Source organism: Ostrinia nubilalis, chromosome 29 (genome assembly GCF_963855985.1).
Source record: "Ostrinia nubilalis chromosome 29, ilOstNubi1.1, whole genome shotgun sequence".
NCBI lineage: Eukaryota > Metazoa > Arthropoda > Insecta > Lepidoptera > Crambidae > Ostrinia > Ostrinia nubilalis.
The window spans coordinates 551848-565471 of record NC_087116.1 but is presented as its reverse complement, the minus strand read 5'-3'; the positions used below and the strand labels follow the sequence as shown (position 1 = coordinate 565471).

General features: G+C 40.8%; 2 protein-coding genes and 1 long non-coding RNA gene across 6 annotated transcripts in view; 2 read left to right on the top strand and 1 right to left on the bottom strand.

Moving 5' to 3' along the window:
• LOC135085693 (uncharacterized) overlaps nt 1-13624 on the top strand; it is a 29311-nt gene that overhangs the window by 12256 nt on the left and 3431 nt on the right. The window contains exon 1 of one of the 3 annotated variants that reach the window (XM_063980502.1): nt 12636-12849. The exons of the other annotated variants lie outside the window; for them this stretch is intronic. The gene's annotated coding sequence lies outside the window, so the exon portion shown is untranslated. Of the gene's footprint in view, nt 1-12635; nt 12850-13624 lie in introns of those variants that run through there. 3 annotated transcript variants of the gene reach the window in all.
• On the top strand, nt 169-9390 carry LOC135085694 (uncharacterized). Its single transcript, XM_063980505.1, has 6 exons — nt 169-268; nt 4701-4795; nt 6130-6227; nt 6611-6786; nt 7272-7438; nt 8245-9390. The coding sequence occupies exons 2-6, from the start codon at nt 4707-4709 to the stop codon at nt 8438-8440; spliced, it is 726 nt and encodes a 241-aa protein (XP_063836575.1). The 5' UTR covers nt 169-268; nt 4701-4706; the 3' UTR covers nt 8441-9390.
• Nucleotides 3200-13624, bottom strand: part of LOC135085706 (uncharacterized) — a 463562-nt gene continuing 453137 nt past the window's right edge. For both annotated transcript variants that reach the window (XR_010260188.1, XR_010260189.1), the window contains exons 2-3: nt 3619-3829; nt 3200-3376 (exon numbers count right to left, since the gene is read on the bottom strand). This is a non-coding gene — a long non-coding RNA (uncharacterized LOC135085706). The remainder of the gene's footprint in view (nt 3377-3618; nt 3830-13624) is intronic.

The window sequence follows — 13624 nt, the reverse complement described above, 5'->3', positions numbered from 1 at the left end:
CAACCCGTTAAAGTTCATTTTCAATCGACACGTCATCCTTTCATAACAGTTATCATTTGTCAAAGGGATCAGTAATACACGTGCGTCTATCGATACATAGTTTTAGTTGTTGTTACTGAAATAGGCAGCTAATTTTTATATAAAAACCTGTATAATTTATATAAAAATCAGTCGTTTTTAGCCAGTTGGAGGCTGCAGTGGTAAAAAGTTTTTATGTCAGTGTTATAAGTAGACTACTTCATCAATCAAGGTTAGCAATAGGAAAACGGTAATAGGCCAGTAGAATTAAACACAAAAATGAATCAAATCGGAAATAATTCCTACAAAAGATTTTATTGCTTTAATGGCTTCATTGGTTGCCCATAAAGACTCTCCTAGGTCCTCTCTCTCCTAAAGACCCTATCGAAAAGTGGTCTTGATAACGGTTGAAGGGCACTTAATTCTGCATTAAATAAGACCAAATTCATGGACAAACCGTTCTCATGCTTATCTTCGACAAAGTAGAAAATTTACGTATAATTAATAACCCTCTCTACGTCCAATAGCTCGTCACCCGCAGGCACCCAAGCCTTGTAAAATGTCGCCTTAATCAGCGTATCCCTGTCAAGGCTCGCGAGTTGGATTTACCTATCCCTGTTCGTCCCAGCCGATCCTTAACTGCGGTTGCTGCACCTCTTCCTTGCACTCTCCTGAACGACTCTATGATAACTACTATGGCTGTCCCTCTTCCTTGTACCCTCCTGTACGACTGCATTGCTTAGCCGTGTGTCTGGTCCAAGGTTCGACGCCAAAAATCAACAACAACAAGTTAATATTAAAAGTGAAGAGTTTTTTGTTAGTTTGTTTGAACGCGCTAATCTCAAGTGCAGGAGGGTGCAAGGAAGAGGTGCAACAACCGCAGTTAAGGATCGGCTGGGACGAACAGGGATAGGTAAATCCAACTCGCGAGCCTTGACAGGGATACGCTGATTAAGGCGGCTCTTTACAAGGCTTGGGTGCCTGCGGGTGACGAGCTATTGGACGTAGAGAGGGTTATTAATTAAACGTAAATTTTCTACTTTGTCGAAGATAAGCATGAGAACGGTTTGTCCAAAACATATGAATTTGGTCTTATTTAATGCAGAATTAAGTTCCCTTCAACCGTCATGAAGAACACTTTTCGATAGGGTAAGTCCTTTACGCGGTATAACCGGAAAACCGAAAAAACGCCCCTTTCGGAAACCTAGGAGAGTCTTTATGGGCAACCAATGAAGCCATTAAAGCAATAAAATCTTTTGTAGGAATTATTTCCGATTTAAAAGCTAATTCTACTGGCCTAAAGTTATTTATTTTGTTTGACTCGAACTCAGTAGATTCTACCCTGTGATTGGTCTACTAGCTTACCTAAATATTGAAATTTAACAAATCAAACCTGAGGCGTGAGTTCTGGCTTAGCTTTAAGATCTCAATGCTTGAAACTGATACATGTTTGAAGCTATAGGATCAAAGAGGTAATGAAGGATATACAGGGTGGAAACGATAAGTGATCTCACTGGACTATTTCTAAACTATACAAGATATCGAAAAACTGGTTACTGATCCTGAAAGTGCTTCACGAGCTCTTTCAAACGGTACCAATAAAAGGTTACAGAATAAACTGGAACTATCCGAAAATTCAATGTTTCCAGCTTCCATACCTTTGGTAAAGTCACATAATATTAAAAACTACACAAGATATCACAAACCTAGTTACTGACCCTAAAAGTGCTTCACGAGCTCTATCTAACGGTATCAACAATAGCTTACAGAATAAATTGGATCTATCTAAAAATTCAATTTTTCCATCTTCCATACATTTAGTACTATCACAGTCATGGCACTCATATCTTGATAATATTATAGCAAGTAAAGCCTAAAACTAATGTTTTCCACAAATAATTTTAAGTAAGATGCAAGTTACGAGTTTATTTAACCGACTTTTTAAGTTTATTATTTAACAAAAAATAAATTACACTTCTAATATTGTGTGGTTGGCATACATTTAGTATGGAAGCTGGAAACATTGAATTTTCGGATAGTTCCAGTTTATTCTGTAACCTATTATATTGGTACCGTTTGAAAGAGCTCGTGAAGCACTTTCAGGATCAGTAACCAGTTTTTCAATATCTTGTATAGTTTAGAAATAATCGAGTGAGATCACTTATCGTTTCCACCCTGTAGATTGAACTGGGTTGAAGAATAAAATCTACACAGATTTTCACAACGACCGGTCCTGCGCTGCCCGCATCCAGGTACTTCCTGCCAGGGATGTTATGGATATCCGTAACCGTAACCGAAACTTTCGGATATCAGAAATAAAAAAAATATCCGAAACCGTAACCGAAACTTTCGGATATCCGATATAAAAAACAAATCCGAAACCGTAACCGATTCAAAAGTTTCGGATGTAGGCAGTTTAAAATGTTTTTTGTATAGCATTATATTGTACTTAAAGGCATAACAGCCTGATTTACCTTTTAATGCCATCCAGTATCAATTTTTATTTTTTTTATTACTTTTTATTCGATGTAAAGTCTGCGGCCATGAATGAGCCGTGTTGGACAACTATTGCAAATTGCATTCTAAAGCACAGCTATCTGTAACCGTAACCGAAACTACATATCCATAACATCCCTATTTCCTGCGACCTTCACCAAATCCCCTACTTACTACCTGTAGGTACTGTAGTACCAAGAACAAGATTACAATAAATTAGATATTTATTTATTTATTTATTTTATTGGGCTATCAACATGAGATACAGTATTATACACAATTAAAAAAATTAAGCCAAAGGTCTCTAGCTAACTGCTCCCACACAAACGATAACCACAGCATGCATAATATTATAATGTAAGCAACCCGTGAACTTTACACAATACAATAACATAATATAGTAGGGTCAGGGAGGCAACAGTGACTCACTTTTTTTTCGAAGCTTAATAAAAATAGATATCGCTTTAATATTGGCCTAAAATTTGCTCACATTTTAGATACACTATTGAACTGTAACTGAGCACTCATGATTCTACATTATTTACTACTTATGTCAAAGTAGGAACCTAAAACAAAAAAATGATAATTGAGCCACTGTGGACTACTAGGTGTACACACTGACTCACTACCGTGGTACACAGTATTAACGTGGTACGGCAGTATTTATATGAAAAGAAAATGCCCATTCCGCGTAGTTTTTTATTAGAAATAATAACAAAACTGCACAAGCTATTCTTATTATAATCAACAATTCAACACGACTCTTAGTACTTTTATTGCTACCTATAAGATCTTAAGTCATCTCAATCTCTTCGTTATTTATTTCTTCCCTATTTTTCTGTCGGTTTTTTTCCGTGGCATTCTGTAAATAAAAAACAAAATTCGATTTAAAGTTATAAAAATATTGAATTCGTATAAAGTATTAAATTGAGTCACTGTGTACTTCTACGTCATTTTGTAAATATTTGATCAAAAAAACCAAGATGTAAAACAAATTAGTCAAAATTCGGATTAAAGACAATTGATACAAGACCTACTATCCGATAAATATAACGGCTATTACCTATAGCAACAAACAAAGATATGAAAACAATCGAAACTCACCTTAGAATGTAATTTAGTGGGCGCGAAAACAAAAAACATTCCCTCACCCTTCCGCACGGCACTTGACCGGCGAGCAAACTGGTTTAAACGTGTTCGGGTACCAAGACCTTTGAATCGGTAAAAGAGACAAATATATATTCCTATGCCTTCAGGTCGAAACATGACTGAGCCACTGTAGCCGACCGAGTCACTGTTGCCTCCTTGACCCTACCTAATTACAACTTTGAATTTAAACAACAAAAAGAAAGCAACAAAAAAATAAAAAATAAAATAATAAGAGGCCTCCTAGATGCATGCCACCAGGGGCACGTCACCCGTCTTAATTGTTTTTAAGAAACCAGCGAGGCTTTGAAAATGTATATCAAGTTCTGGCAACTTTTTGCTGAGATCATTGTACAAACGAGATACACGAACAATTGGTGAATTGCGACCCATCCTCGTCCTACAAAATCCATTTCTGAACAATCCACAAGGGTAACGTGGTATTCTCAAGGGCACGTTATAGGCAAGCTGACCCAGCAAGACAGGACTATCAATGTGGTTGTTCACCAATTTATGGAGGTAGGTCATATCCATATATACACGTCTCACAGAAAGCGGATCCAAACCAAAATACTTTGCTTTATCTGGGTAGGCCTTAATTGTTCTCGGCATCCTGAAACGATAAGACAGACTGCGGATCAGTTTCTTTTGAATTCTTTCAATCCTATTGATATGCACATTATATCCTGGACACCAAACCGTGCTGCAATATTCAAGCTTACTCCTAACGTAGCTATTATAGAGCAGGATGACTGTAGAACGCCTTCTAAAACCCTTTGTACTTCTTAGTATGAAGCCGAGAGATTTATTTGCTTCCTTAATTATTTTGTCAATGTGTTCCGTGAATCGCAACTGGCTATCCATTACAACTCCAAGATCCCTAATAGTTTTAACTTCTTCGAGCTTATCACCTGCAATTGTGTACTCAGTGGATAGCTTATTGCGATACAAAATAATAAATAATATTACAATACAAAGTGCACTCACCATCAATGATACTTTATCAAAGTATCGATGATTGATTATAACTTTATTTTTAGATCAATATGCCCTGGAAAAGACCAGACAGCGTCCCCAAAGGGCAAGTTTGGAGCACCTTCAAAGGTCGGGATAGGGATGGAAAGCCTGGTCTATCGTAAGTATACCCTATCATTTCAGGAACTTCTATCATCATCATCTAGTGTTTCCCAAAGTGGGCGATAACGCCCCCTTGTGGGCGCTGCAGGCTTAAAGGGGCGGTAAGAGACCCAGAAAAAAAAATCGGGACGTTGTGTAGAGGCTTGGGAGGCGTCATCTACTAGGAGGACTCTTAGACACCGACTGAGATCGACTCTTGACTACAAAAATGGGGGGCGCTAAAAATAATTTATTCTCAAAGTGGGCAGGACAGTCTATTAGCCTAGGAGAAGACGTTGGACGGGATTTTGATCAGTATGGAGATGTATGAAAGTGTGCACATTACACCGATTTGGTATCGGCCGATTCTTCATATAAATTTTAATTAGAATCGGTCCCAACTATCGACCAACTAAAAGTCAGTGGTCTGCGTCTAAGGCTGGTTTTAGACTCGCGCTGACCGCACGCTGATCGTCGGCGCTGACAGACAGATCAACATGTATGTAATTGAAGGGAACGTTCGGCGCCGACGACGCTTTATACAATTCGGCTGTCAGCGCTGACGGTCAGCGTGCGTCGGCGTGACTCTAAGGCTTGATTTCCTCCTACGCTGACGTCGGTCGCGTACATCGGTCGAGCGTACGAATAAACACAATGTTCTATGAAGCACCGCACTGCAACGCCGTTGTCAGCGGCAGATGATTACATAGAACTAGTGTGTAATCGTGCGCGCCGCTGACGTCGGTCACCGATGTCAGCCTAAAAGGAAATCAAGCCTAAAACCAGCCTAAAGGTTTTTGGTCGGTTCTCAATCTGTAGTAGCTGAAGTCATATTAGTGCGTGGTGGATTTTACCTGCCTAGGGAGGGCAGCTGCCCTCCTGGAACTGGTATTCCCTGCCCTTCACTCCTACCTCATAATTTTCTTCCTTTGTGCCTTACCTATACCGCGTGGAATCCTGCCTAGAAATTTTAATTAGCTGGCACAAAAGCTGATACTGAAGATGTAGGTCCATTTTAGAACACACACGACCCATAACGGGACTATTCCCACCACTGCAACTCCTGCGTGGCCAGGATCTCAAGCTTGACCGCCAATAAAAACCCAACCAGTGAAGGTCAAGTTTTTCCCGGGGGAAAGTTAAACTGTCATTGGACCCGCAACGAAATTAATCAGAAGAACATAGGAGTTCAAAGTTAAGGTTCGACTTCCCTCCGCTGCAAAGCGGATGACAAACAAAGGTTTAATAACCTATAAGAAAAGATACCCTAAACAAAACCTTCTACTTATTAGAGTTCCCGAGAAAAATATGCTGCGATGCCGTTGACCGTTGATTTCTTTTTGCCCTCGAAAGGTTCCAAATCCGCGACATGGAAGACGAGTACAAGGAGCAATGCCTGGATCTGATGCAGGAGACGTTCATGAGGGATGAACCGCTCTGCAAGATATTGGGTAAGATTTTCAATATTTATTAAACCCTGGAGTTGTCTGGAAGAGAACGCTTCCTAACGGATACAACCCTTGTCTTTGTAACTGTCACTTAAACAATGATGAGTAAAGAGAGGCGAGCAAGAAAAAAGGTAAATTAGAAAATAGATGCCGTGCGAGAGTGAGAAGACATTTATTCTTCTTTCATAGCGAGAGTAAAGCGAGCAAGATTGAGATCAAAGAGATATCGCGCTCGAGAGTATATAGAGAGCTAGAGAGATAAGTGAATGGTAAGAGAGACAGAGAGAGAGAGTGTGTAAAAATAGAGATCCACCTACTCCTTTTGCAAAATGCCAAGTATTTTAACAGACTCTAAAAAGGTTTAAAGTTTGACCCGTATGTTTCAGACATCAAGTCAGACCCAACATCAATAAGAACAATCCGGGACAACTGGGAGGCGTACATGTCGCAAGGAGTCAGCCTGGCGTGCTTCACGGAGGAGGACGGAAAGCCCGGCACTCTGGTGGGGTTCAATATTGTGCTGGTTAAGAGTAAGGACGACTCTGAAGAGGATATGGAGAACGTAAGTAACACAATACAGACGACCTCATAAAGGTTGCAGGAAGGTGCTAGATGCAGCCAGCTACCAACCGGCCTATCTGGTGGGAGGGCTATGTCTTGCGATATACTGGCACCTCCTTTACGGATTAGCTAGCTAAGTGCAGGGTATATAGCATGTAGAAATGACGGTCAATGGGAGGTTTGAGGGAATACCAAAACCCTCGTTTTTTCATCCCTCTCACGCAAAACAATATGCTAGCTTGAAAAACAGTAGAAGATAGATTCTAAACTAAACGGCGTTACGGAGTAGCCTTGCTGGAATTAGGCCACGTAATGACAAACGCAGCATGGGTCCAACTACAAGGTGGAGTCAAACTGGTAAAGCTAGCAGGAAAATGGATACAGGCTGCTTCGAACCGAGCAATCTGAACACACAGTTATTGGGGAGGGTGGTGGACTACTAAAGACTGATGATGATGATGGTGAAGTCTTTATTTACTTTTGCAGGTAAAAGGAGAGACCTGGAAGAAAGTGCTCAAGACGTTAGTGGCTGCTGAGGACCTGGTAAACGTGTTTGACCACTACGGGGTGGACAAGTTTCTGACGTCGAGCGGGCTAACGGTACTGCCGGAGTTTAGAGGGCAGAACATTGGTGCAAAGATATTTGATGCCAGGTAAGAATGTCTTCCATATTATTAGGTCCGTAGTAAGGCTGCTTTTCTTCTAAGGTGTGCTAATCCATGGTGAGCATGTTGAGAGATGTGATTGTCCAGCAGCTAGAATCGAGTATGAGTAGCTTACAAAACGGCTTAGCGAAGCGAGCAAAAAACGTGCCAACAATGACAAGCGACAGAGCTGCGTTTCTAGAGCAGGGTACTCATCTAGTAGATACTGTATCAAGTGAGTGCATAGGCACGAGCCCGCTGCGAGCTGATCGCGCGTGGTTCGCAGGAAGATCGCAGCGACCCGCCGACTGGCAGTATCACTGCGAGCACAAAGGCGGATCCGGCAGCTCGCAGCGATGACCGTGGACGAGCCGTACTCACTTGAAGGTTGGACACGTTACATGCTGCATGGCAGGTGAGTACCCTGCCTAGGAAGATGAGCGGTGTGAGGATGTGTAGCGGGCAACTCCCGCAAAGTAAGGCTTTTTCCACTGATCCGATTTTCATACAATACACATCTACCTCTAACAAACACAATCACTAATATAGTACACATCCCTCGTCCACATCTCTTGGAAAAGCAGTAAATCAAATAGTTTATTCAGTACATACTTGGCCCTTACCTCACACATCCTAAATATAGTTTGCCCTACCACCACTTCGGAACAATATATTATGGGCTGGTGCTGAGAAGAAGTGGCGGAAGAAACTCGTCACCTTTCAGCCTAAAAGCACTTGCCTCACTTCCCACAATTTTTTTGCGGCATCCTCTGGGTCAGGTAAACTGCCAATCAACCGTTTTAACTGTTTTCCAGAGAGCCTCTCTGCAAAGCCCTCGGGATCAAGGCTACAGCCACAGTCTTCACAGCCATAACCTCTCAAGTTCTAGCAGCCAAGTGCGGGTATGAGGTCCTGGCCGAACTGCCCTACTCCGCCATGATGGAGAAGGGGGTAGACCTGACCAACTGCGAATGCAAGTCTGCTAAGCTGATGGGCAGGAAGTTCACGTAGTTTTTATTTATACGGATAAAGGAAGAAGCACACTTATCAACCCGAAAACGGATTGTAACCGTATCAGCTCGAGGCGGTCAGCATTCCTTGTATGAAACTCCGTACTGCAACGCACGCTTTTCCGCACCGTGACGTAGGTACTCGTAAATACTTCGCCTTGCGGCGAAAGGAAATGCCGTGTTGATCCCTTTCCGGGCTGATAAGTGTGCTATGACCTTTAGAAACCCCGTAGATTACAGACTTTTAGTAGACCGGTAATTGGGTAGGCTTCCAATTTGTATGAGGAGTCGGCCGATACCAAATCGGTGTAGTGTGCGCACTTCCATACATGTCCAAGTCCATACTGATTAACTTTTTGGAACCGTTATGAAAAGAATATTGGTAAACTTGTCGACAAGTGTATTCGCTGAAATTCAGCATCGTTGTATCAATGCAAGTAGCATTCTAACTGTAATACTTAATGTATGGGCAGGTCCCTTTCCCACTGGGAAATTTTATTTTTGCTTTAAGAAAAAATGCTTACGGGCCTCAGGGGACAACCCGATCGAGGTAACTGCGCACCTGGCAGCCGTGACGTCATATTGATGCTACGGTATGAGAGTCGCATTCCAGCGAAGTGTGCATTTATCTCAATCGTGTTGTACCCCGTAGGTAAAAGTTGGCTTTGTGTATAGAGATGTATGTTGTGTACTTATCTTAAACTTATATATCGACACCAAAAAATGCACCATTTTCTATGCATAAGACATAAGACTTAGTAACTTTTCGGTATTAGCTATATGTATATTTTAAAGTTAAACATTTTATTTGAAACAAGCATTTTTTTAAAAGCCTCATTATCGCTTGTAGACAAACTAACATTCGATTTCGATTAGAAATAGTGTAAAAAAGTTATTATGCGCATTTAATGGTTAAATAGTGAACTGTTTACACAAATATACAATAATATACCTAAGTTAGTATATTTTTAAATAAATTATATTTCTGTTTATATTATACTAAATAAGAAAAAATAAAGTATTTTGAGTATACTATATATTTTTTACTAACCCTGTGATAAAATGAGAGACAAAATATTTCACTAAATAAAACTATATTATACTGTAGTTGTATATGTCTAGCGTTTAGCTCAGTCAATGCCTGAGGAATGGAAGCGGCACGGGAGGGGTGGCATTGGCATATTATGACGTGACAGAGCATACAAATCTGAAGTCCCTTCCCTAAATAATCTCATCTTTTAGTATAAATAAATCTCAATAAATAAAGCCACTAAAGTCCGGTCGCCGAGCACGTAGAATTTCGCCCAATGACCCCAAGCTACCCATCCTTATAGCTCGCGCGTAAATATATTGCTGTCGCGCTCGCACAGTCACTGCGGCCACCTGTTGTTGTAGTTGCGTCTAAGACGTCTTGCAGACACTCCAAGCACCATTTTGATTAAATTATTCGTTGTTTGAATACACTTCAGTCATTTTTGTATTATTTTTAACGTGATTTATGATTGATGGATTTCTCAGTTTCAACAAAAGTGTCAAAATGACATTTTAAAGACAATAAATACAATAAAAAGTAAAAAAGTCTTCATCGGCATCACACATGTGGGTTAAAGTCACACATATCCGTACCTACTCATTGGTGAGATTTCCTTGTTTATTTATCTACACTCAAGGAACTTTAACCCACATGTGTGATGTGAAGATTTAGAGATGAAACGGATAGTTGTTTGGCCGGATACCGGATACCGGATATCCGGCGGCCGGATAGTTGGCCCATTGTCTCGTTGCATGTCGTGACGAGTTTAGCGCCGCACAGGTGCTTCGAACGCGATCAGTGGGTCTATTAGTAGACTGACTATTCACACTTTTCGAAAATCGAATCAGTCACTCCGAATAAAACGTCAGATTTTGCCACTTGTCTAGGGGGCAGATCAATTCGGGCGATTTCGGTTGCCATCGTGAGTGTGTAGTGTAGTGTGTAAATAGCGAAAATTAAATTAGTTTACTTGCTGTATAATCTGACTGAATTGTTGCATCAGATCATCAGTGAAAAAAGATCGCCTATTTTATTTGGCAATATTTCGACTTAACAGATATTTACTGTTTATGTATTCGTCATTAGAGTGAATAGCCCAGAAAAAGAAATTAGTTTTTTTAAAGGCCTTAATATGGCTTTTTCTAACTTTTTGGACTTTAAATAAAAGACGTCATTATTATATGCCATTTCATTGATGTGTTTATGTACCTCAAAGATAAATGTATTTCATTTTATGAATAGGAAATTGTCGTAGTTTTTTAATATCCGGTATCCGGCCGGATAGTGAGTTACTATCCGATATCCGGCCGGATAGTAAATTTAGGCCGGATATCCGGCCTACCGGATAGTTACCGGATATCCGTTTCATCTCTAGAAGATATTATAAAAAATGTTCTTGCAATTATTGATTTCGATGTATCCTTTATTCTCAAATAAATATGAACTTAGGAATTAAGTCTTGTAAATCTATGGTGCCGTACCTACCTATAATTATTTTCTATAATTAATTATAGATTTTTTTATAATATTATAGATACCTAGGTGACATGTAATGTTTGCCACTTAGTGCGGTGGGACCATGGTTAAAATAAATTACCCGTAGACCCACTGGCAAACACTGTTCAGAACGTGGGACAACGGGTAAAAAAAATACCCGTGGACCCACCAGGGGGACATGTTGGGGGGACCACGGGTAAAAGCCGAACACCCTGTATAAGTCACAATCATCATAACAGCAATTTTCGTATCTTTTATCGGAAAACAAATCAGGATCGATAATTTATTTACGCGAATATGTAAGACGTACATAACTACATACAGATTATCTAATTATCATACGGCTTAGTTTGTATGCGCGCGAGTGGAAGCGAGCCGACCAGTTCGTGACGTCAGAGAATACGTGTTCACTGTCGCACGAGAATTCTACTATCCGTTCGCTTTACGTTTGCCGCTGGCGATATGACGTCACTCGAAGGGAAGCGTCTATCTATTATCAAACTATATTTAAAATACTTTTTATTTATTATTATTGATAAAAATTTTGTATTTGCGTAAAATTAGACACATTAATTGCGTTTAATCACTAACTAATTGCGTTTTTGCGGTTGGGAGAGGGGACGCGCATTCCACGGACCGGCAAACTTAGCGCGAAGTATCTTACTTCGTTCCTTTATAAAATTATAAAATACATTTATTTTCTAGAAATAGGCTTTACGCCTAACACTGCTCTGAAGATAGGTATATACTTCACTGATAGAAGTGGACAAATGGGAAGAAATCGTAACCAATACATCCCTTCCAAACGGGACTATTCCCACCTCTCGTTCCCACCGCTGCAACTCCTGTGTAGCCAGGATCTACAGCTTGACCGCCAATAAAAACCCAACCAGGCCATCCTCCTCCAACCACTGCACTGAAGATATACCTACACTACTGAGAGCCCATTAACAGCTGTTGTCAGCTGACAACATTGTCACCAGCTCCAGTGTCACATCACAATTAGGAATTTCCCATCGTTCGTTTCAGCCAAATGACGTCCAATTTGGGGGTGTGGGGAGTTTGATCCGAGCAATCCTAGCGCCATTATTGTATCGTGCGTGTGCACTCATGAATAATTTAGCGTGTACCGATAACACTCGAACATTAGCGGAAGAATGGTGGGGCGCGTCTTCGTGGAACATACGTCTTCCGATCGCTGTCGATTACGAAAACAAATCATCACCATCATCATCATCTCAGCCACTAGGACGCCCACTGCTGAAAATAGGCCTCCCCCAATGCTTTCCATGTTACCCGGTTGGTAGCGGCCTGCGTCCAGCGCTTTTCTGCTACCTTTAAGATGTTGTCAGTCCACCTTGTGGGTGGACGTCCCACGCTGCGTTTTCCGGCACGCGGCCTCCACTCCAGGACCCATCGGCCATCAGTTCTGCGTACTATGTGCCCTGCATATTGCCACTTCAGCTTGCTAATCCATCGGGCTATGTCAGCGACTTTAGTTTGTTTACGGATCTCCTCATACAAAAAGAAATATCACAATGGAAACGCGCACTAACACACACATGTGCCACTGTTTATACTCCACTCCAGCCACATAAACTTCTCTATCACAACTAGTTAAGGTTCATTTTCAATCGACACATCCATTCATAACAGTTATCATTTGTCAAAGCGATCAGTTTTAGCACGTGCGTCTATCGATACGTAGTTGTTGTTACTGAAATATCGCTTATTTTTATACACAAATCTGTATAATTTATATAAAAATCAGTCGGTTTTAGCCAGTTGGAGGTGGCAGTGAAGTTTGTAGTGGTAAAAAGTTTTTGTGTCAGTGTTATAAGTTGACTACTTCATCAATCAAGGTTAGCAATAGGAAAACGGTAAGTCATTTATTTTGTTTACCTACTTCATTTAACACGCCCGTATTTAAATGGTGATCTAAACTTGATTAAACTCAGTAGATTCTACCCTGTGATTGTTCTACTAACTAACTTACCTAAATATTGAAATTTAACAAATCAAACCTGAGGCGTGAGTTCTTGGCTCAAAGCTTGAAACTGATACACGTTTGAACCAATAGAACTAAAGAGGTAGTGAAGGATATAGAATCAGACAGATCGAACTGGGTTGAAGAATAAAATCCTCAAAAGGTTAAATACGAATGAAACTTTGTACACTTCGTCCTTGTACGGAAGATAATGAAGCTATATGCTATCTATCTAAGTATAGTTACTATCGATGTTTAGACAAATCTACACTTAGGTTTTTTGAGTCAATTCGATGGTCAAACAGACTTTATGAGACCTCTTAGTTTGTTTCAACCAAGTGCCGTACACAAAATCAAAAATATTTTATTCAAAGACCACTAGTGGCACTTATGAACGTCAAAAAAACAGTAAAAGGTAGCCCTTAAGGGGCACTATGCCTACATGTCTCCTGGACAAGGTTCCTCCAAGGATATCCACAAAGACAGGTCCCGCTCTGCCCGCATCCAGGTGTTTCCCGCGACCTTCACCAGATCCCTTACTTAGTACCAAGATTACAATCAATCAGTGGCGGCGTAGCATGGGTTGGTACCCGGGGCGATCACCCCCCCTCCCCCCGTCATAAAGTCCTAGGCACCCCCTAGGATTTTGGGGTCATCTACCGATTCGA

Excerpts from the sequence above, each read along its gene's own strand:
- LOC135085694 (XM_063980505.1), top strand. The coding sequence starts at position 4,707 with ATGCCCTGGAAAAGACCAGACAGCGTCCCCAAAGGGCAAGTTTGGAGC. Across the intron at positions 6,228-6,610 it reads ACCGCTCTGCAAGATATTGG|ACATCAAGTCAGACCCAACA; the intron begins GTAAGATTTTCA and ends CGTATGTTTCAG. Across the intron at positions 7,439-8,244 it reads GCAAAGATATTTGATGCCAG|AGAGCCTCTCTGCAAAGCCC; the intron begins GTAAGAATGTCT and ends ACTGTTTTCCAG.